The 20950-nt window shown below is 44.3% G+C and overlaps 1 protein-coding gene across 3 annotated transcripts in view; it reads left to right on the top strand.

Moving 5' to 3' along the window:
* TBC1D32 (TBC1 domain family member 32) overlaps nt 1-20950 on the top strand; it is a 235422-nt gene that overhangs the window by 196494 nt on the left and 17978 nt on the right. For all 3 annotated transcript variants that reach the window (XM_029056266.2, XM_029056257.2, XM_029056276.2), the window contains 4 exons: nt 2242-2311; nt 2903-3018; nt 7735-7889; nt 12102-12242. In XM_029056266.2, the coding sequence (XP_028912099.1) occupies nt 2242-2311; nt 2903-3018; nt 7735-7889; nt 12102-12242 (482 nt within the window). The remainder of the gene's footprint in view (nt 1-2241; nt 2312-2902; nt 3019-7734; nt 7890-12101; nt 12243-20950) is intronic.

The raw sequence follows: 20950 nt of genomic DNA on the forward strand, positions 1-20950 counted from the left end.
CATCTCTTGATCAATGCCCTCGACTCCACCCGCTGCATGAAACTCAACTCCCTTGCACCTCAATCCCTCGGTCAGCCTGTCACCAGCAATTCCCCACCCTGCTTCATCTCCCCGGGACACTTTACTCCTGGCTCAGGTCGTGGAATGCTTTTGGTGGAAATCCTCACACCGGGCTGGCTTTGCCTATTTGCAATTCAGCCTTCCTTGCTTTAATTCAGCCATCTCTTCCGCTCAGCCACATTACTTCTCCCTCATCGACTCCTGTGCTCACTGTCCTCACATTATTCCAGACTTTCCGGTTTCTGAAACCCCTAGTATCCCCATCTCCCCTCTCACTTTCCCTGATGACCTCACCAAGCACTTTGTAGACAAACTCTCCCCCTGACCTTCCCACCTCCCTCCCATCCACAGATCCCAGTATCACGTCCCTCTCAGCCACCTCCCAGTCAGCTTTGAAACTCAACCCCTTGGTCCACGCCTCTGACCCCAGTTGACTCATCTGACTTACTTTCCTTCCCAACCACCATCTTCAACCGCTTACTCCAGTGGCTCTTTCCACTCTGCCTTTAAGCCTGCCTATTTCTCTGCATTCCTAAATAAATAAATAAAAAACCTCCCCTGCACATTCAGTATCATCCCATTTCCCTCCTATTCCTGTACAAACTCCTCGTATACACCCACAGCTTCCACTTTGTCTCCTCCAACTACCTTTTTGACCTTCCACACTCCAGTTTCCACCCCCTTCACTCCACTGAAACCATCCTCATTCTTATCCGATGCACTGCTCTCTCCAAATAATTGATTGATTGAACCCCATCTTCAAAGCCTTTCAGAGATTCTCCTGGAGGCTTTTTAACAGTATTTATTGAGACCTTAGTACATGTAGAGCACTATGCTAAGCGCTTGGGAGAGTACAATACAACAGAATTAGCAGACAACTTCCCTGCCCCTAACAGAGTTACCGTATACAGAGGGAGGAAGACATTAATTTGAATGTCATTTATAATATATAATTTAAAGATATGTACATAAATGCTATGGGGTTGGGGTTGAGGCAAATATCATCTATCCCTAGTTGCCAGTTCAGCCCTTCCAAGCCACCTAAGCTTACATTAACTGAAACACCCTAGCACTTAAGATCATAAAAAAATGGTATTTGTTAAGCATTTACTATGCGCCAGGCTCTTACTAAGTGCTGGGTTAGATACAAGCTAATCAGGTTGGACACAGTTGTTGTCCTACACTGGGCTCACAGGCTTAATCCCCATTTTACAGATGAGGTAACTGAGGCCCAGAGAAGCAAAGTAATAATAATAATAATAATAATGTTGGTATTTGTTAAGCGCTTACTATGTGCCGAGCACTGTTCTAAGCGCTGGGGTAGACATGGGGAATCAGGCTGTCCCACGTGAGGCTCACAGTCTTCATCCCCATTTTACAGATGAGGGAACTGAGGCACAGAGAAGTTAAGTGACTTGCCCACAGTCACACAGCCGACAAGTGGCAGAGCTGACTTGCCCAAGGTGTCGCAGCACACAAGCGGCAGAGCAGGGATTAGAACCCATGACCTCCTGCCTCCCAGGCCCGTGCTCTGTCCACTAGGCCAAGCCGCTTCTTCATACCCAGCATACTGTATTTATTCCCATCTCTGTAATTTGGGTGTCTGTCATTCTCATTAGGCTGAAAGTTCTCTAAGGGCAGGAATGGTCCGAGTTTAACTTTTCTGTACTGTGTTTTGAACAGCGGATGCTCAATTAATGTCGCTAAGTAATCAATTTCTCTCTGCTATCCTGTTCATTTTAGCTAAGGCTTGATTTTTCCTGAGCCAGGTCAGGTCAGAAATGAGTGTATCATGGGCAGACATAACTATAAGGATCATAAAGCAGATGTATGCATCATTTTAGGGAAATATAGCATTTCTGGATCCCTTTTGGTGTGTGATTTTGTGTTCCAGGAAATTTACAGCTCAGTGAAACATAAAAAAATGATAAATAGTATCACATTTTGTTTTTAATGTGTTTCTAAATGCCTTGTATATAAGTGACAGTAATTATAAGAAATCTTCTCTTATATTCTTCTGAAAGTATAATTGGCAGCACTTAAAGTACAGATTTATCAGTGATTCCAAAATTCGCACTGAAATATGTAAAAATATTACTTTAATCAATTTTCCATTAAAATGTGATTATCATGCAGACTTTAAAAACATTTTTCTAACACTTTTTTTCTATTGTTTTTTAGCTGCTGATGTAAATGTGAAGAATGAAAGCCTTTCATCTGTGCAGCAACTTGGCATTAAAATGACTGTCAGGTACATCATAGTAAAAATATCTCCTTTGCAGGTGTCGTGAATGTGTTTGATCTGCCCAGGATAGGTTTAATAATATTTAATCTAACAACATTCTGTTTCATATTTTTTAAAACCTAAAGATCACCTTTGAGAAAATAAAATACTGATTTCAAAAATGAATACATTGGTACCAGACTAAATTTACCTGGTGCACAATAAATGGCTTTCTATGTGTTATTTATATCAAGGCTAAATTCAGTATATTTAAAATTATAATTCCAGACAAAAATTTCACTGTAAAATGACCAGATGGTAAGCTAGACTCCTTTGTATCCTTTTTTTCTAAATGAAGTTCAGTTTTAATTGGCAAGAGATGGGATTCTGAGCCCAGTAGTTGCCAGAATTTGAGATGTGCAATCTGAAATTAATGGAATTCATGGAATCTATTTTGAGCTCTGAGGATTAGGGATTTTGAAAGAAAAAATTCCTGCCATCAGAGGAGTTTACTTAGGTGTCTCATTTTAAAATGGAGTATTAATTCTATACTTTCATAAACCTTGATTTTTTTTTGGCAGAAGACCCAACTTTAATTTTCAATGTATTATTTTATAGCTATGGTAAATTCCTCAATCTTCTGAAGGAAGGTGCTGAGAATGACCTTACACTGGTATTAAAGCACTGTGGGAAATTCCTGAAACAGCAACAAGCAGATGTGAAGTCTTCGCTCCGTATCTTTTTACAGTGGTATCAGACTGAAGCAAACACCAGTTTCCCGGCGAGTCTTTTGAATATCTCAGAATGCTCCAACTCTTTGAATTGTTCATAAATGCTACTGTTACCTAAAGTCATATTTTGATTTCAACTAACAGTTTACTGTTGTGAAAGCTGGGGCTGTGTAGATTTTTTTTTTCCATTTTACGGTATCATCTACTTAAACTGTTCTTTGCCGGTTTTTCTTACACAGCTCCTTCCGGATCCTCCCCCTCCTCTCCACCCAAACTGCTACCAACCAAGTCCACACTCTGGCCTTCCTTTGGCTAGACTCTTGCTACAGCTTCCTCCCTGGCCTCTCTGCCTCCAGTCTCTTCCTCCCCTCACTCTGTCCTGCACGCCGCTCCTCAGAACATCTTCCTGAAGCATCACTCGGCCCACATCTCTCCTCTCCTCACAACCCTCCAGTCAGTCAATCAAGCAGTGGAATTATTGAGCACTTATTTTGCGCAGAGTACTGTGCTAAGCCCTTGGGAGACTACAGTACAACAGAATAAGCAAATACAACCCCTAGCCTCCGGTTTTTCTCCGCCTCTAACACAAACTCTTTACAAAAAGATTAAGGCTCTTCCTCATCTGTCCTCAGTCTTCACCTGCTCTTCTCTAATTCACTATTCCTGCCAAGCCATCCTTCTAGCTCTACCTCCCTCTTGGCTCTTGGCTGTCTCTTTTTTTTAAAAAAATGGTGTGTGTTAAGCACTTACTCCATGCCAGGGATTGTACTAAGTGCTGGGGTAGATAGAAGATCATCAGGTCCCACATGGGGCTCGCTCTCTAAATAGGAGGGAGCACAGGTACCGAATGTCCATTCTGCCGATGAAGGAACCTTGGCCCCAAGAATTTAAGTGACTTGCTCAAGGTCACACAGAAGACACGTGGTGGAGCCAGGATTTTAGAACCCAGGTCCTCCGTTTCCCAGGCCTGTGCTCTTTCCACTAGGCCAAGCTTTTTCTCGCTCGTGTCTTTTCTCCTCACTCAGGCTTTTTCCCAGCTTGGAACTCCCTTCCTCCCCACATCAGACAAACCACAGCTTCTGTCCGGTTCAAATCCCTCTTAAAATTCCATTTCCTCTAATAAACCTGAAGCAGCGTAGTCTAGTGGAAAGAGCACAGGCTGGGAATCAGAAGGACCTGGATCCTAATCCCAGCTCCACCACTTGCCTGCTGTGTAACCTTGGGCAAGCCATTTCACTGCTCTGGGCCTTGGTTACTTCATCTGTAAGATGGGAATTAAGACTGTGAGCCCCATGTGGGACAGGGACTGAGTCCAACCTGTGGCACATGGTAAGCCCTCAATAAGTACAATTATTATGATTATTAATAAGAATCATAATAAGTGTTTAAGAAATGCCATAAAAAACTTTCCCTGAATTAATTTACTATCATCAATTCTAGCACTTATATATCTATATATCTGTAGCCATATAGCAGCGTGGCTCAGTGGAAAAGAGCCTGGGCTTCGGAGTCAGAGGTCATGAGTTCGACTCCCGGCTCTGCCACTTGTCAGCTGTGTGACTGTGGGCGAGTCACTTAACTTCTCTGTGCCTCAGTTACCTCATCTGTAAACTGGGGATTAACTGTGAGCCTCACGTGGGACAATCTGATTACCCTGTATTTACCCCAGCGCTTAGAACAGTGTTTAGAACAGTGCTCTGCACATAGTAAGTGCTTAACAAGTACCAACATTATATATAGTACTATATATATATATATATATATATATATATATATATATATATATATAAACACATTGCTCCTCTGAGGGTCACACCTGGAGAGTTCCCAGTACTCTATTAGTCTCAACTATCCATTCCATTCCTAGCTTGGGCAGTGGCTAGGGAGTGGAAGGCAGTCTGCTACAAGTCAAAACTCACCCGTGCTGGGCAGCAGCGGCACGGGAGAGAGTCGAGGATAGAGACTCAGGTTTCCTGTACGTAAGGAAGCAGTGGTAAACCACTTCCAGATTTTTACCAAGAAAACTCTCTGGATCCACTACCAGAATGATTGCATGTGGGGGTGGGGCGTTCTGGAAGAGATGTGTCCATGGCGTCGCTATGGGTCGAAGATGACCCGACGGGATGACAAGACAGTATACACATTGAGTGGAGATATATATATATATATATATATATATATATATATATATATCTAGTTATCCAGATATCTATCTATATATAGATGCTAAGAAGGGTAAGTGTTAGATATATATCTCCACTCAGTGTATTTATTTTGACCACTCTAGTTGTATGAACTGTTAGAACACTGTGGACAAGGACCATACCACTTCATTACTCTGATTTTCCAAGAGTCTAGTACAGTGCACGCACTGACTGTTTAATAAATGCGGCTACTTCTACTAAAGTATGATTGACAGATCTCCCACTTGACATCCTCCCATTAGCATATACTTCTTTCTCCATGCTCTAGCGAACGATCACCTTACCCAATCCGTTTCCCTCTCATTCCACCCCTTTATCATTTAACCCACATTCTCAATCTACCACTAAATCCTTTTGGTTCAACTTTCACAGCATCACTAAAATCCTCCCTTTCCTCTCCATCCAAGCTGCTATCACATTAATCCAAGCACTTACCTTACCCTATCAACCTCCTTGCTGACCTCCCTGCCTCCTGTCTCTCCCCGCTCCAGTCCATGCTTCATTCTGTGGCCCGGATCATTCAGGCCACGTTTCCCTACTTTTCAAGAACCTCCAGTGGTAGCCCATCTGCCTCCGCATCAAACAGAAACTCCTTACATTGGCTTTAAAGCAGTCAATCATCTTGCCCCCTTCTACTTCACGTCACTGCACTCCTGCTATAACCCAGCCCACACACTTTGCTGCTGTTCTGTCAACTTTCTCACTGTACCTCGATCTCGTCTATCTTGCTGCCAACCTCTCGCCCCCATCCTGCCTCTGGCCTGGAACGCCTTCCCTCTTCATGTTCGACAGACAATTACTCTTCCCTCTTCAAAGTCTCATTGAAGGCACACCTCCTCAAAGAGGCCTTCCCTGACTAAGCCATCTTTTCCTCCCGCTCCCTTATTCATCCCCCTTCCCGGTCCCACAGCAATTATGTATCTGTAATTTATTTATTCATATTAATGTCTGTCTCCCCCTCTAGACCGTAAGCTGGTTGTGGGAAGGGAATCTATTATATTGTTATATTGTACTCTCTTGAGTGCTTAGTACAGTGCTCTGCACACAGTAAGCATTCAATAAATAGGAGTGACTGACTGTGTCTCAGTTATCATATCTGTAGAACTGGGATTTGAGCCGGAAGCCCCATGTGGCACACGGACTGTGTCCAACCGGATTGGCTTTTATCTACCCCAGCGTTTATGACAGTTCTTGGCACAAAGAAACTGCTTAACAAATAACATAAAAGAAAACTGAGGTCTACTTGCTCCTCAAGTCCAGGGCATGACTGGCTAAGGCTGTAGAAAATGCTGAAGTGACTTGGTGGAAATTCTGGGCCAAGCTGGAAATTGGTACATTTTCACGTCTAAAAACCAGTAATGTCCATGCACAATTTCATGTGCCAACCGCTCGCCACATTCTGCTTCATGTCTGATAGACGATCACTCCACCCCACCTTTAAAACATTATTGAAGGCAAGAGGCCTTCCCTGACTAAGCCCTCCTTTCCTCTTCTCTCACTCCCTTCTGTGTCCCCCTTGTTCTTGGATTTGCACCCTGTGTTCACCCCTCCCTCAGTGCCTCAGCACTTACGTACATATCTGAATTTATTTATTTACATTGATGTCTGCCCGTCGGCGGGGAACATGTCTACCGATTTTGTTATTTTGCACCCTCTCAAGCTCTTAGTACAGGGTTCTGCTCACAGGAAGCGCTCACTAAATATGGTTGATTTGGTTGAAATTTCCCTCGAAACTGCTGGGAAAAATAGTCCCAACAGCTGAGAGGACATCAGAGCACATGAAACTATCCCACAGATGCAATAATACCCTGGCCACTCGACCTCTCAATCAATCACATTCACTGGTCCAAACTGGGCCTGTCCGGTATTGGTTTCAGTAATAATAATAATAATGTTGGTATTTGTTAAGCGCTTACTATGTGCAGAGCACTGTTCTAAGCGCTGGGGTAGATAAAGAGGAATGAGGTTGTCCCACGTGAGGCTCACAGTCTTCATCCCCATTTTACAGATGAGGGAACTGAGGCCCAGAGAAGTGAAGTGACTTGCCCACAGTCACACAGCTGACAAGGGGCAGAGTCGGGATTCGAACCCATGACCTGTGACTCCCAAGCCCGGGCTCTTTCCACTGAGCCACGCTGCTTCTCAACTTTGAGTAGGGAGCTCTTTGGATATCATTTGGCAAGAAATGGCCCCAAAATGACCTGAGTCTGTTCACGTCCGCAAAGTGAGGCACAGCAAGTGCTCAGTAAATACAATTAAATGAGTGAATGAGTTTATAAACAAATAAAAATAGGTACCTATGACGGTGACTGTCTCCTTCCTGTTGACATGTTCATTCTTCTTTAAAGATTCCCAATAGGCTAGAAGTGGCATTCTTTGCCCTGGATTCTTGAGGGTGCCACTCTGGATAAGGGCCCCAAAATGGGTACGGCGGGGTCTTCTCGGCAGAGGACCCGGCCACTTTATGTTTGAAAGACGCGAGGTTGGTGAGAATTCCTTAACCGCATTTTCCCAGGCTGCCTCCGGGGTGGTTACCCCGGCCATGACTGGTTTGTGTCTTCTGTATTTATGATCATGTCAGGAGACAAAGAGAAGACCTTTAAATTTCTCCAGTGCTTCTCCCGACTTCTAACGTCAGCTTTCCTCTGGTTGCCACGGCTGCATCTCTGGGTAAGACTACCAAGGTATTTTTAAGGGCTGGTTTGTAATTTCCAAAAAAAGCAGTTGATCAAATTCACTGAAATCTAACGAGAGATTTTTGCTTGGGTATAAACACATTTGGATTTCATTAAAGTGCCTTAGTTGACCGCTGGCTTCTTGAAAATCCTCTTGGAAAATATAGATTTGACATTTGCTCAAGTGGTTGGCTTCCCATCTGAAGGAAACAGAATAACAGAGAGACTGATGGGAATGACAGGATTATTGAATTTTAAAGCTAACAATGAAACAGAATTTTATTAGTGGTGTTAAATTCCGGGTTTAGGCGGAGGAAACGACTGAGTGACCAATTTTTTATTATTGGTTTGGGTGAATTCATTCTTTTACTGATTAATTTTGCAGCTTTATAAAATCAATAGGAAATATAAAATATCATCATGTTATACCAAAAACCAAACTAATTTTAGATAAATTTGGCCGATCAATACGTATCCAGTTCTGAATGTGTTTAAACAGTTCTAATGTTGCTCTAGTTACCCCAACTCCCTAGTTTGGTCCTGAGATAGATTATCACTTTATTTTCTCCCCCTTTTCATGTACATATTGATATTTCTCTAACTCATGGAAATCCGGCTGTCATTTGTAATCAAAAACACCAAAAAATGCTGCCATTTTTAGGCTTGTTCTTTTAAGATAATTCTGGAGCCTTCGAACTCGTTTTTTTTTTTTTTGGTTTGGTCAGGACTAAAGTATTTATTAACTCTAAATTGGGTCAGCCTTCTGATAGACTTCTCAGCCTAAAAGATTGTCAAACAGTTGATTTGGAAAAGGCCATCCATCCCTGAAGGCAAATTTCACGTTTCCTTGTGAAGGAACAGAATGGATATGGGCACTGTTCCCCATTCAGCCAAAGGCCATGACTTTTCTACTTCATCGGGGAAACAAACCAAAGAACCGCCTCTTTTACTGATGAATCATAATAAGAAAAGAAAGACCACTATTTCTGTTAGATTTCCATCCTAGTGTTCTGTTTATTTTTTGTCTTAATTTGTTGTCAGACCGCTGTGTCTGTTGTAATACTGCTCTTTTCCTCTAAATGAGTAGGGAACAAAGATTCAACTCCATATAGTAATACAGGAGACATAATAATAATAATAATAATAATGTTGGTATTTGTTAAGCGCTTACTAATGTGCAGAGCACTGTTCTAAGCTCCGAGGTATACAGGGTAATCAGGTTTTCCCACATGAGTCTCACAGTCTTAATTCCCATTTTACAGATGAGGTAACTGAGGCACAGAGAAGTTAAGTGACTTGCCCACAGTCACACAGCTGACAAGTGGCAGAGCCTGGATTAAAGCCCATGACCTCATCCCAGGACCATGTAGTTTAAAGCTGAAAAAGGTTACCAAAAAATCCTTCTCATTACACTGAAGTAACAATTATTTTCCCCAGTCTCTATTCCTGTTGTTTTCTCCTCACTCGAAATATGAGTCAGACTTCTTAGAAACTCATTAATTTGTCCGGAAGATACGACTTCTGATGTTTTTGGCACAACACCCTCAGCTGAGGAAAATCGGTACTCCTTGCATGTTAGGAAACAGTCTTTGGTCCTGGGAACCCAGCTCTGTGAAAAGGGAATTGTGTGAGACAAATTTAATTTCTTTCAGTAATAGAGTGAGAGGCCATATAGACAATGGGAAAGCAATAGATGTAATCTATCTAGTACGGAATAAGGTTCCCAGATGTCCTGATTTGGGGAGGATTGTTGTGAATTTGCAGACATGTCCTGCCATCTGTAAAGCTTTCAGTGGGACCCATTAGGTTCCTGCCTCAGGCAGAGGAAGCCCAAGGAAGTCCTCAAAAACTGTATCAATGAGAAGCAGTGTTGCCTAGTGGATAGAGCACGGGGCTGGGAGTCAGAAGGATCTGGGGTTCCTAATCCCAGCTCTGCCACTAGTCTGCTGGGTAACCTTGGTCCAGTCGCTTTACTTTTCTGTGCCTCAGTTACCTCATCTGTAAAATGGGGATGAAGACTGAGCACCACATGGGACATGGACTGTGTCTAACCTGACCAGTTGATAGCTGCCCCAGCACTTAGTACGGTGCCGGGCCCATAGTAAGTGATTAACAGATGTCATTTAAAAAAGCAAAACAAAGCACCATTATTGTCATTAGTAGATGAGATCTTAAGAAGGCTTTGAGGGAGGGGAGAGTCATATATGTCTGTCTGTCTGGAGGAGTCATATATGATGGTCTGTCATATATGGAGGACGAGGAAGTTCCAGGCCAGCGGGAAGATTCTTTCATTCCATTCAATAGTATTTATTGAGCACTTACTATGTGCAGAGCACTGTACTAAGCGCTTGGGAGAGTACAACAATAAACAGACACGTTCCCTGCCCACAACGAGCTAAGAGTCTAGCGAGGCGGGAGACAGGCATTAAAATAAATAAATAAAATACAGATACATACATAAGTGCCTTGAGGCTAGGTGGAAGGGAAGAACAAAGGGAGCGAGTCAGGGCAACTGATGAAGGGAGTGGGAGAAGAGGAAGGGGGATGTGGGAAAGTGGTCAGCATCAAGATGGACAAGGTTGGGACACAGTGAGTGAAGTGGTGCTAGAGGAGTGGAGTGTGCTGCACAGTACAGCTACAGGACTGAAGTAGGTGATGAGTGAGGTGAGGTAGGAGGGGCAGAGCTGATTGAGTGCTTTAAAGCCCACGGTTAGGAGTTTCAGTTGGTCGTGGAGGTGGATGGGCAACCGCCAGAGGTTCTTGAGTGAAGAAATATGAACTGAACGTTTCTGTAGAAAAATAATCGAGGCGGCAGAGTGAAGTATGGACTGGAATGGGGAGAGGCAGGAGGCAAGCAAGTAGGCAGATGCAATAGTTAGGGTGAGATTAGATAAGTGCTTGGATCAACACAGTAGCAGTTTGGATGGAACGGAAAGAGTACTATGGCGAAGGTTGAACCGACAGGATTTGGTGACAGATTGAATATGTGGGTTGAATGAGAGAGAGGAGTCGAGGATAATGTCAAGGTTATGGGCTTGTGAGACAGGGAGGAGGGTAGTGCTGTTTAAAGTGATGGGAAAGTCAGGGGGAAGATGAGGTTTGGGTGGGAAGATGAGGAGTTCTGTTTTAGAAAGGTTAAGTTTGAGGTGTTGGTGGGATATCCAAGTAGAAATGTTCTGAAGGCAGAAGGAAATACCAGCCTGTAGAGAAAGAGAAAAATCAGAGCTGGAGATGTAGGTTTGGGGATCATCTACATAGAGATGGTTGTTGAAACCATTTGAGCGAAGGAGTTCTAACAAGAGAGTGGGTGTAGATGGAAAATAGAAGGGGGCGCAGAACTAAACCTTGAGGGACTCCCACAGTTGGGGGTGGAAATCAGGGGAGAAGCCTGTGAAAGAAACTGAGGATGAGCAGCTAGAAAGATAGGCGGGGAATCGAGCGGGGACAGTGTCAGCAAAGCCAAGGTGAGATAATGTTAGATAATTTTATAATATAAGCAGAGTTTCACTCAAATGTGCAATGGTTGAATCAGTTCTGGTCCTCGAATAAAATCTGCCCTGGTTGGTGAATAGTAAATTTGAGACCCTCCTCAGAATGAGTGCATCTTCACAAAAAGAGCTGTGAATCGCACAATCTAATTTAATGATTTCCAAATAAATTGGTTTAGGAGGACCATGTGTTGCTTGAATGAAAATTCTAAATTCTAACTAAAGAGATGGGGACTTTAGGTGTAGCTGTTCTCCTGCTCAAGATGGAGGAAACGAAATCCATGTACAGCCTGCCGCCTTTCGAGAATAAAAACAAAGTGAGTACCAGGAAACGACATGGAAAAGTCAGACATTGAGACCACATCCCAGGATCAGAAATAGGTGGAATCAGTGCCCAGAGATGTTTAACCTGGGCCGTAAAATTTCTGGCTGGTCTTAGAAAACAGAGTGACTGGAAAAGGAGTTTCTGCCCAAGGCGAAGTTTGTGGGGTTTTTTTCTCCTCTGCACATTTTGTTTTGCTACGTTCAGTGCCTCCTGTCTTATCTCGTGCTTCGGTTTGTCGTTACAATACCCACAGATGGTTTTCTTAACCATAGCCTGTTACACAGTGCAAGCAATTCAAGCAGCAAGGAAAGGAAAGGTCTTAGGTAAGCAAGTGTGCGAAGGTGGCCTTTCAGTATATTTGAATATGTCATCATCAATTTTCCTTTTGCTGCAGAGACACCTACCTCCCGACGTAGGGGAGTCGGGCATGCATCCAGTGTATTTTTGCAGCGCTCACGGCATCGAGAAGTTGCTTAAAGCAGAAGTGCCTCTCGTCTTTTCAGCTTTCCAGATGTCCGGCTTCACACCCTCTCAGGTAATACGGCAAAGCCGTGTCAAAGGTAACTTTGCACCGCCGAAGCTGGGATTTAAAAATCACGTTAACAGACTAATCAATTGCGTTGTGCTTTCAACTGCCTGGAATTACTTTTTAATTATTAGAGACGCAGCGTTGACAAGGAGAAAAGCAGTGTGGCCTGGCGGATAGGGCAAAGGCCTGGGAGTCATATCGCCAAGATCCGCCCTTTCCTCTCCACCCAAACGGCTACCTTACTGCTACGGGCTCTCGTTATATCCCGGCTAGACTACTGTGTCAGCCTGGATCTGATATCCCTTCCTCTTCTCTCGCCCCGCTCCGGTCTATTCTTCACTCCGCTGCCCGGCTCATCTTCCTGCAGTAACGATCCGGGCACGTCACTCCCCTTCTTAAACACCTCCAGTGGTTGCCTATCAACCTCCGCTCCAAACAGAAACTCTTCACTCTAGGCTTCGAGGCTCTCCGTCACCTTGCCCCTTCCTATCTCTCCTCCCTTCTCTCTTTCCACCGCCCACCCCGCACGCTCCGCTCCTCCGCCGCCCACCTCCTCGCCGTCCCTCGGTCTCGCCCATCCCGCCGTCGACCCCCGGGCCGCGTCCTCCCGCGGTCCCGGAACGCCCTCCCTCCTCACCTCCGCCAAACTGATTCTCTTCCCCTCTTCAAAACCCTACTTAAAACTCACCTCCTCCGAGAGGCCTTCCCAGACTGAGCTCCCCTTCTCCCTCTACTCCCTCTACCGCCCCCCCTTCACCTCTCCGCAGCTTAACCCTCTTTTCCCCCCATCTCCCTCTGCTCCTCCCCCTCTCCCTTCCCATTCCCTCGGCACCGTACCCGTCCGCTCAACTGTATATATTTTCATCACCCTATTTATTTTGTTAATGAAAGGTACATCGCCTCAATTCTATTTAGTCGCCATCGGTTTTTACGAGACGTTCTTCCCCTCGACTCTATTTATCGCCATCGTCCTCGTCTGTCCGTCTCCCCCGATTAGACCGTAAGCCCCGCAAACGGCAGGGACCGTCTCTATCTGTTGCCGACTTGTTCATTCCAAGCGCTTAGTATAGTGCTCTGCACATAGTAAGCGCTCAATAAATACTATTGAATGAATGAATGAGTCAGAAGGACCTGGGTTCTAGTCCCAGCTCTGCCAGTTTTCTGATGTATGGCCTTGGGGATGTCACTTCACTTCTCTGCTTCGCAGTTACTTCATCTGTAAAATGGGGATTAAGTCTGTGAGCCCCATGTAGGACATGGACTGTGTCCAACCTAATTAGCTCTTACCTTCCCCCGCATTTAGTACAGTGCTTGGCACACAGTAAGTGCTTAGCAAATACCGTTTTTTAAATGTCAGTGACTCGTGTCTCTCCTTATTGCCAAAGAGATGACATTTTTACTCTTCAGTTTGAGAAGAAATTTATCAATCGCTACTTTAACTCATTCTACTGTGTTCTAAGTCTCCCTGAAGGGTCAACATCCATATCTGGATTTCCTTAGCCTGCCCCATTGTTTTACTGGCTCCAGACCTGGGTCAACTCCTTCCAAATCTAATACCCCTACAGTGAGTGTACTAAAAATGGTGCCATGGTGGAAGGGACCCCCTTCTGGTTAACGGCTTCTTCCCCCACCCAGCCTGTCACCTGGGAGCCAAGTCATTCAAACATATTTATTGAGTGCTTACCGTGTACAGAACACTGTACTAAGCACTAAGGAGAGTACACTATGACAATAATATTAATGTTGGTATTTGTTAAGCGCTTACTATGTGCAGAGCACTGTTCTAAGCGCTGGGGTAGATACAGGACAATCAGGTTGTCCCACGTGAGGCTCACAGTCTTCATCCCCATTTTACAGATGAGGTAACTGACGCACAGAGAAGTGAAGTGACTTGCCCACAGTCACACAGCTGACAAGTGGCAGAGCCGGGATTCGAACTCATGACCTCTGACTCCCAAGCCCGGGCTCTTGCCACTGAGCCACGCTGCTCCTCATACATATTGTTATATGGAACCATATAGATATATACATACAATACATGTACACATATATGTATAAATATATATGTTCATATGTGTGTATATATGTATTTGTATATATAAAGCTTCGCGGTTTTAGGCGTGAACATTACATAAAAACTGACCCTGATGATCTCCATTTATTAATCAATCAATAGGTGATATTCATTGGGTGTGTCCTGTGGGCAGAGCACTGTCTGAAGTGCTTGGGAGAATATAGTATAACAGAAATGGCAGACGTTCTCTACTCACCGAGAGTTTACACTCTGGTTTAGTGATTCTAGACCGTAAACTCATTGTGGGCAGGGACTGTGTTTGTTTATTGTTATATTGTATTCTCCTAAGAACTTAGTACAGTGCTCTGCACACAATAACTGCTCAACATATTAGATTGATTGAATGAACGAATAAATGAATGAGAAGCAGTATAGACTAGGGGATGGAGCCTGGGAGTCAAAAGGACCTGGGTTCTAATCCCAGCTCCACCACTTGTCTGTTGTGTGACTTTGAGCAAGTTATTTTATTTCTTTGTGCCTCAGTTCCCTCACCTGTAAAATGGGGATTGAGACTGCGAGCCCCACGTGGGACAAGGGTCTGTGTCCAATCCGATTTGCTCGTATCCACTGCAGCGCCTGGCACCTAGTAAGCGCTTAACAAATACCATAATTATGATGATGATGATGTGCTTGGAAGCTCCCTTTCTCTGAAGGACAAGAAAAAGGTTTCCAGTCACTCTATTTCCATCACACCCGTTCTGGTCGTGGCCATATGTCTCCCTCATTTATTACCAGGGCCCAAGAGGATTGCCCAGGACCCACCTTAGGGTCAGAGTCCTTCCAGCTAGCGGGGATCCTTACCCCTACAGTGGAGGTAATGTGAATCCCCCCTTCGGTGCCCCGACCGGGGTGATTGGCTCAGGGGAAGCAGTAGGAAGAAACTTTTGGCAGGTGAAGCTGTGGCAGTTTCTACTAACTTCCATGTGGCCAGTGCCCCCTTCTCTTTTCCTCCTTCTCTTGGCACCCATTCCCAGCTAAGCACTGATCCTCACCTCCCTGAGCAGGCCGCCCCATCAGTCATCCTTAGCGCTTATCAGGAGACCAGTGTGTGTCATCTCCCTCTTTCTTCTACATCGCCCTGACTTGCTCCCTTTTTTCATCCCCTGCTACCAGCCCCACACCACTTATATACATATCTGTAATTTATTTTTTTCTATTAATGTCTGTCTCCCCCTCTAGACTGTAAGCTCATTGTGGGCAGGGAATGTGTCCATTTATTGTTTCATTGTACTCTCCCGAGCGCTTAGTATAGAGGTCTGCATATAGTAAGCACTCAATAAATATTATTATTATTTGTTAAGCGCTTACTATGGCCAGGAATTATACTAAGGGCTGAGGTGGATACAAGCAAATCGGGTTGGACACAGTCTCTTGTCCCATGTGGGGCTCACAGTCTCAATCCCCATTTTACAGATAAGGGAACTGAGGCACAGAGAAGTTAAGTGATTTGCCCAAGGTCACACAGCCGACAAGCGGCAGAGCTGGGATTAGAACCCGTGAACTTCTGACTCCCAGGTCCGTGCTCTATCCACTATGCATAAGTGCAATAGACTGAATTAATGAATAAATGAATGAAAAGTATTTAAATGAATGAAAAGTAGTCTAGTTTTTTAAATTCACGTTTTGTTGCAAACGGAAGTGTCGCTAGACTGTAAGCTCCTTGTGGATAGGAAACATGTCTATCACTGTATATCATACTCTCCCAAGCACTGAGTACAGTGTTCTGCACACAGTAAGTGCTCAATATAATCAATAGTATCTACTGTGTGCAGAACACTGTTCTAAATGCTTGGGAGAGTACCGTACAAGAGAATTAGGAAAAACATTCCCTGGCTATAATGAGCTTACAGTTTAGAGGGAGAGACAGACATTAATATGAAATTCCAATTGAATCCTTCATATTCTGCAGTAAATATGATTGATAGAATTAGGTACACTTTCTTCTTGTCTTCCCCATTAGATTATAAACTTCTCAAGGACAGGGACAATGTCATCTACTTTATTGTGTGTTCACAGTGCTCTGTGTACAGTAAGTGTCCAGCACAGTGCTCTGAATGAAATTCCCCAATAAATACTGCTGATGGTAATGAATACAGAAGAGTAAAGATTGCTTATAGTAGGGGTGGAGAACATAACCCTTCAACTGTTCTGTTCTTTACACATTAGTAATTTCATTTTTAAATTAAAAGCACTGACTTTTTTCTGACCTACATCTCAATTTTTAATGCAAAAATGCCTTCTTCCTAGAAATCCTAAAGGGAAACAGTACTATTATGGCTCTAATGTGTTCACATAATCCTTTATTTATGTTGCATTACCATTTTATTTCCAATCATAATTCTTCAATTAAGTTTGGAAATAGCTTTTAACACACCTAAATGTAGAGGTGTGAAAGCAAATCTTATTCTGTATCTCGTTCACTGTAATCTAATTGGAAACACTGCTTTTTCAACATTGCATATTTTTAGACATTTAAGGATGTGTGATTAGCCCAGGATTTGTGCATATAGATCTAAATGAAATGTACTGCTCTCTAGAGAAAAAATAAGGGATTTTGATTTGGGAATAAAAAAGCAGAATTAGCCGGAAATTAATTTCTTCTCTTCTGGTGCTCTGCTGTCTTATATTGCCACAGAGCTTTTTGAAGGGCAGTGGCTCTTTTCACCGAAGTCAGTCTTGTCTCATAGAAGTTGCAGCTGAATGTTAAGTGGAAAACAGAAACACGGATCTGAAGTTTGATTTCCATTTTACAAAGCTCAAAAGGAAAGAGTCCCTGCTAATTTAAAAGACTTTGACATTTTCCACCTTCTATAACAATACAGAAATCTGAATCAACAGAGCGGCATTCCTGGCTCCATGAGTTCAAGAAATGCATTAATTCAGTACAAACACAGAGAGAAGCACAATGGTCTAGTGGAAAGAGCAAGGGCCTGGCGGTCAGAGGGACCTAGGTTCAAATCCTGGCACCACCACTTGTCAGCTGTTTGACCCCGGTCACTTTACTTCTCTGTGCCTCAGTTACCTAATCTGTAAAGTGAGGATTAAGACTGTGGGACGGGGACTGTGTCCAACCCAATTTGCTTGTATCTACCTCAATGCTTAGTAATAATAATAATAATAATGTTGGTATTTGTTAAGCGCTTACTATGTGCAGAGCACTGTTCTAAGCGCTGGGGGAGACACGAGGGAATCAGGTTGTCCCACATGGGGCTCACAGTCTTAATCCCCATTTTACAGATGAGGTAACTGAGGCCCAGAGAAGTGAAGTGACTTGCCCACAGTCACACAGCTGACAAGTGGCAGAGCTGGGATTCAAACTCATGACCTCTGACTCCAAAGCCCATGCTCTTTCCACTGAGCCACGCTGCTTCTCTAAGTGCAGGGCTTAGTGCAGGGCCCGGCACGTAATAAGTGTTTAACAAATACCACGAAATTATTATTATGGTATTACTTAGCACCCTGAGAAAGAAATTAGAAACCCCCAGAAGCAGGCCCAGAATCTCTGAGTGAATGGGGTTAGAAAGATTCAAAATAGAATTCAAAAATTGTGCAGGCTATGTTGTCCCACTTAAACGGATCCCCATTTAGTGCCATGGGCTTGAAGGTATTTACATATAAATGGGCAAGTTGTAAGGCAGTTGTTCATTCTTACAATCCACTCTAATCTAGACCACCCAGATGTGGAGATGATGAGTTCCTTGGGCAACTCGTTTGCTCTCATAGCTTCAACTACCATCTCTATGCGATGATACCCGAATCTCTATCTCCTTCCCTCATCTCTCTTCCTCTCTCCAGGCTCGCATCTCTTCCTGCCTTCAAGACAGCTCTGCTTGGATGTCCTCCCATCACCTCAAACTTAACATGTCCAAAGCAGAGCTCCTTATCTTCCCTCCCAAACCCTCTCCTCTCCCAAACTTCCCCGTCATTGCAGACGGCACAACCATCCTTCCCGTCTCACAAGCCCGTCACCGTCACGCTTGACTCCGCTCTCTCATTCAACCCACATATCCAATCTGTCACCAAATCCCGTCGGTCTCACCTTCTCAACATCGCTAAAATCCTCCCTTTCCTTTCCTTCGAAACTGCCACCAGGTTAATAAATACACTCATCCTATCCCGACTGGATTACTGCGTCAGCCTCCTTTCTGACCTCCCGACCTCCTGCCTTTCCCCACTTCAGTCCATGCCTCATTCTGCTGCTGATTATCTTTCTACAGAAACGTTCAGGACATGTCACCGCCCCCCTCCTCAAAAATCTCCAATGGTTGCCCATCCACCTCCGTATCAAACAAAAAAATCCTCACCACTGGCTTCGAAACTTTCCATCCCCTCGCCCCCTCCTACCTCACCTCCCTCGTCTCCCTCTACAACCCAGCCTGCACACTTTGCTCCTCTGGTGCTAACCTCCTCACTGGGCCTCGTTCTCACCTGGCCCACCATCGACCCCTGGCCCACGTCCTACCTCTGGCCTGGAACGCCCTCCCTCCTCAAATCCACCAGACAACTCACCCCCCCCTTCAAAGCATTCCTAAAAGCACATCTCCTCCAAGAGGCCTTCCCAGACTAAGCTCCCCTTTTCTTCACTTCCCACTCCTTTCTGCATCACCCTGACTTGCTCCCTTCCCTCTTCCCCCTTTTCCTCGCCCCACAACACTTATGTACCTATCAGTAATTTTATTTAGTTATTTTGATGTCTGTTTACTTGTATTGATATCTGTCTCCCCCACTTCTAGACTATGAACTTGTGGACAGGGATTGTCTCTATTGCTATATTGTGCAGCAATAGAGCTTAGTACAGTGCTGTGCACATAGTAAGCGCTCAATAAATACGATTGAATATAATGAATGAATAATTACTGTAGTACTTAAGTGCTTACTATGTGCCAGGCACTGTACTAAGCGCTGGGGTGGCTACAAGCAAATCAGTTGGTACACACTCCCTGTCCCACATGGGGCTCATAATCTTATCCCCATTTTACAGTTGAGGGAACTGAGGCCCAAGGAAGTGACTTACCTAAGGTCACCCGGCAAATTGCAGAGCTGGGATTAGAATCCATCACCTTCTGACTACCAGGCCCATGCTCTACCCACTACACCATGCTGATGTGTTTTCTTCACGCCCTCATTTACAATTTGAATCTGTAGGGGACAGGGGAATGCCGCAGCTCTTGACCTCGTAATTACCTCAGCACCGTACTTGCACATCGTAGTGCTCAAAAAATATCACGACTGTTACAACTACTACTGAAGAAGACCCCTCTCAGGGTCGCACCTGGAGAGTTTGCGGTCCTCTACCAGTCACGATTACAGGAGGGAGAGTCAAGCAGAGGCCTGTCCATTCCATTCCTAGCTTGGGCAGTGGCTAGCGAGTAGAGGGCAATCTGCTGTAAGTCAAGACTCCCCTGTGCTGGGCAGCAGCGGCCTTGGAGAGAGTCTAGGGCAGAGACTAGTTTACCGCGTGGAAGGAGACACTGGTAAACCACTTCCTCATTTTTACCAAGAAAACTCTATGGACCCACTACCAGAATGATGGCAGATGGAAGTTCATTCATTCAATATTATTTATTGAGCGCTATGTGCAGAGCACTGTACTAAGCACTTGGAATGTACAGTTCGGCAACAGATAGAGACAGTCCCTACCCAATGACGGGCTCACAGTCTAAACGGGGGGGACAGCAAAGCAAAACAGAACAAAACATCATCAAGATAAATAGAATCAAGGAGATATGCACCTCATTAACAAAATAAATAGGGTAATAGTCTACACAAATGAGCACAGGGCTGAGGGGAGGGGAAGAAGGAAGAGCAGAGGGTGGGAGGGGGAGCAGAGGGAAAGGGGAGCTCAGTCTGAGGTGGGGTGTTCTGGAAGTGGGGAAGTGGGGTGTTCTGGGTGAGATGTGTCTGTGGTGTCGCTGTGGGTCGGTCACGACTCGACAGCATAAGACGACAACTGAGGAAGCAAATGACGCCATCTCAGCCTTGGGGAAGTTTACCATCTAACAAAGGAGACAGTAATATAAGTTAATGCGGCTACCGTGGGTGAGTGAATAGTTGTAAAAAATAGACACAAATGAATAATCAATCTGTGGTATTTAGGGAGCACTTACTGTGTGCAAAGTATTGTACTAAGCATCTGGGAGAATATAATAGAGTTGGTAGACAACGTTCCCTGCCCACAGTGAGTTTACCATCCAGAGAGGAAAACAGACATTAAGTTAGTAACAATAAACAGATAAACGCTATGTTATATTGTACTCTCCCAAGCGCTTAGTACAGTGCTCTGCACACAGTAAACACTCAAACACAACTGATTGATAAACACATAAGTCCTCAATTGGATGATAATAATAATGTTGGTATTTGTTAAGCGCTTACTACATGCAGAGCACTGTTCTAAGCGCTGGGGTAGATAAAGGGTAATCAGGTTGTCCCACGTGAGGCTCACCGTTAATCCCCCTTTTACAGATGAGGTAGCTGAGGCACAGAGAAGTGAAGTGACTTGCCCACAGTCACACAGCTGACAAGTGGCAGAGCTGGGATTCCAACCCATGATCTCTGACTCCCAAGCCCGTGCCCATGATCAGGAAGCTCTGTTTAAAATGACTGTGTCAATCAAGACTTTATTCTCTAACTGCATTTT

Source organism: Ornithorhynchus anatinus, chromosome 2 (genome assembly GCF_004115215.2).
Source record: "Ornithorhynchus anatinus isolate Pmale09 chromosome 2, mOrnAna1.pri.v4, whole genome shotgun sequence".
In the NCBI taxonomy this organism is placed as follows: domain Eukaryota; kingdom Metazoa; phylum Chordata; class Mammalia; order Monotremata; family Ornithorhynchidae; genus Ornithorhynchus; species Ornithorhynchus anatinus.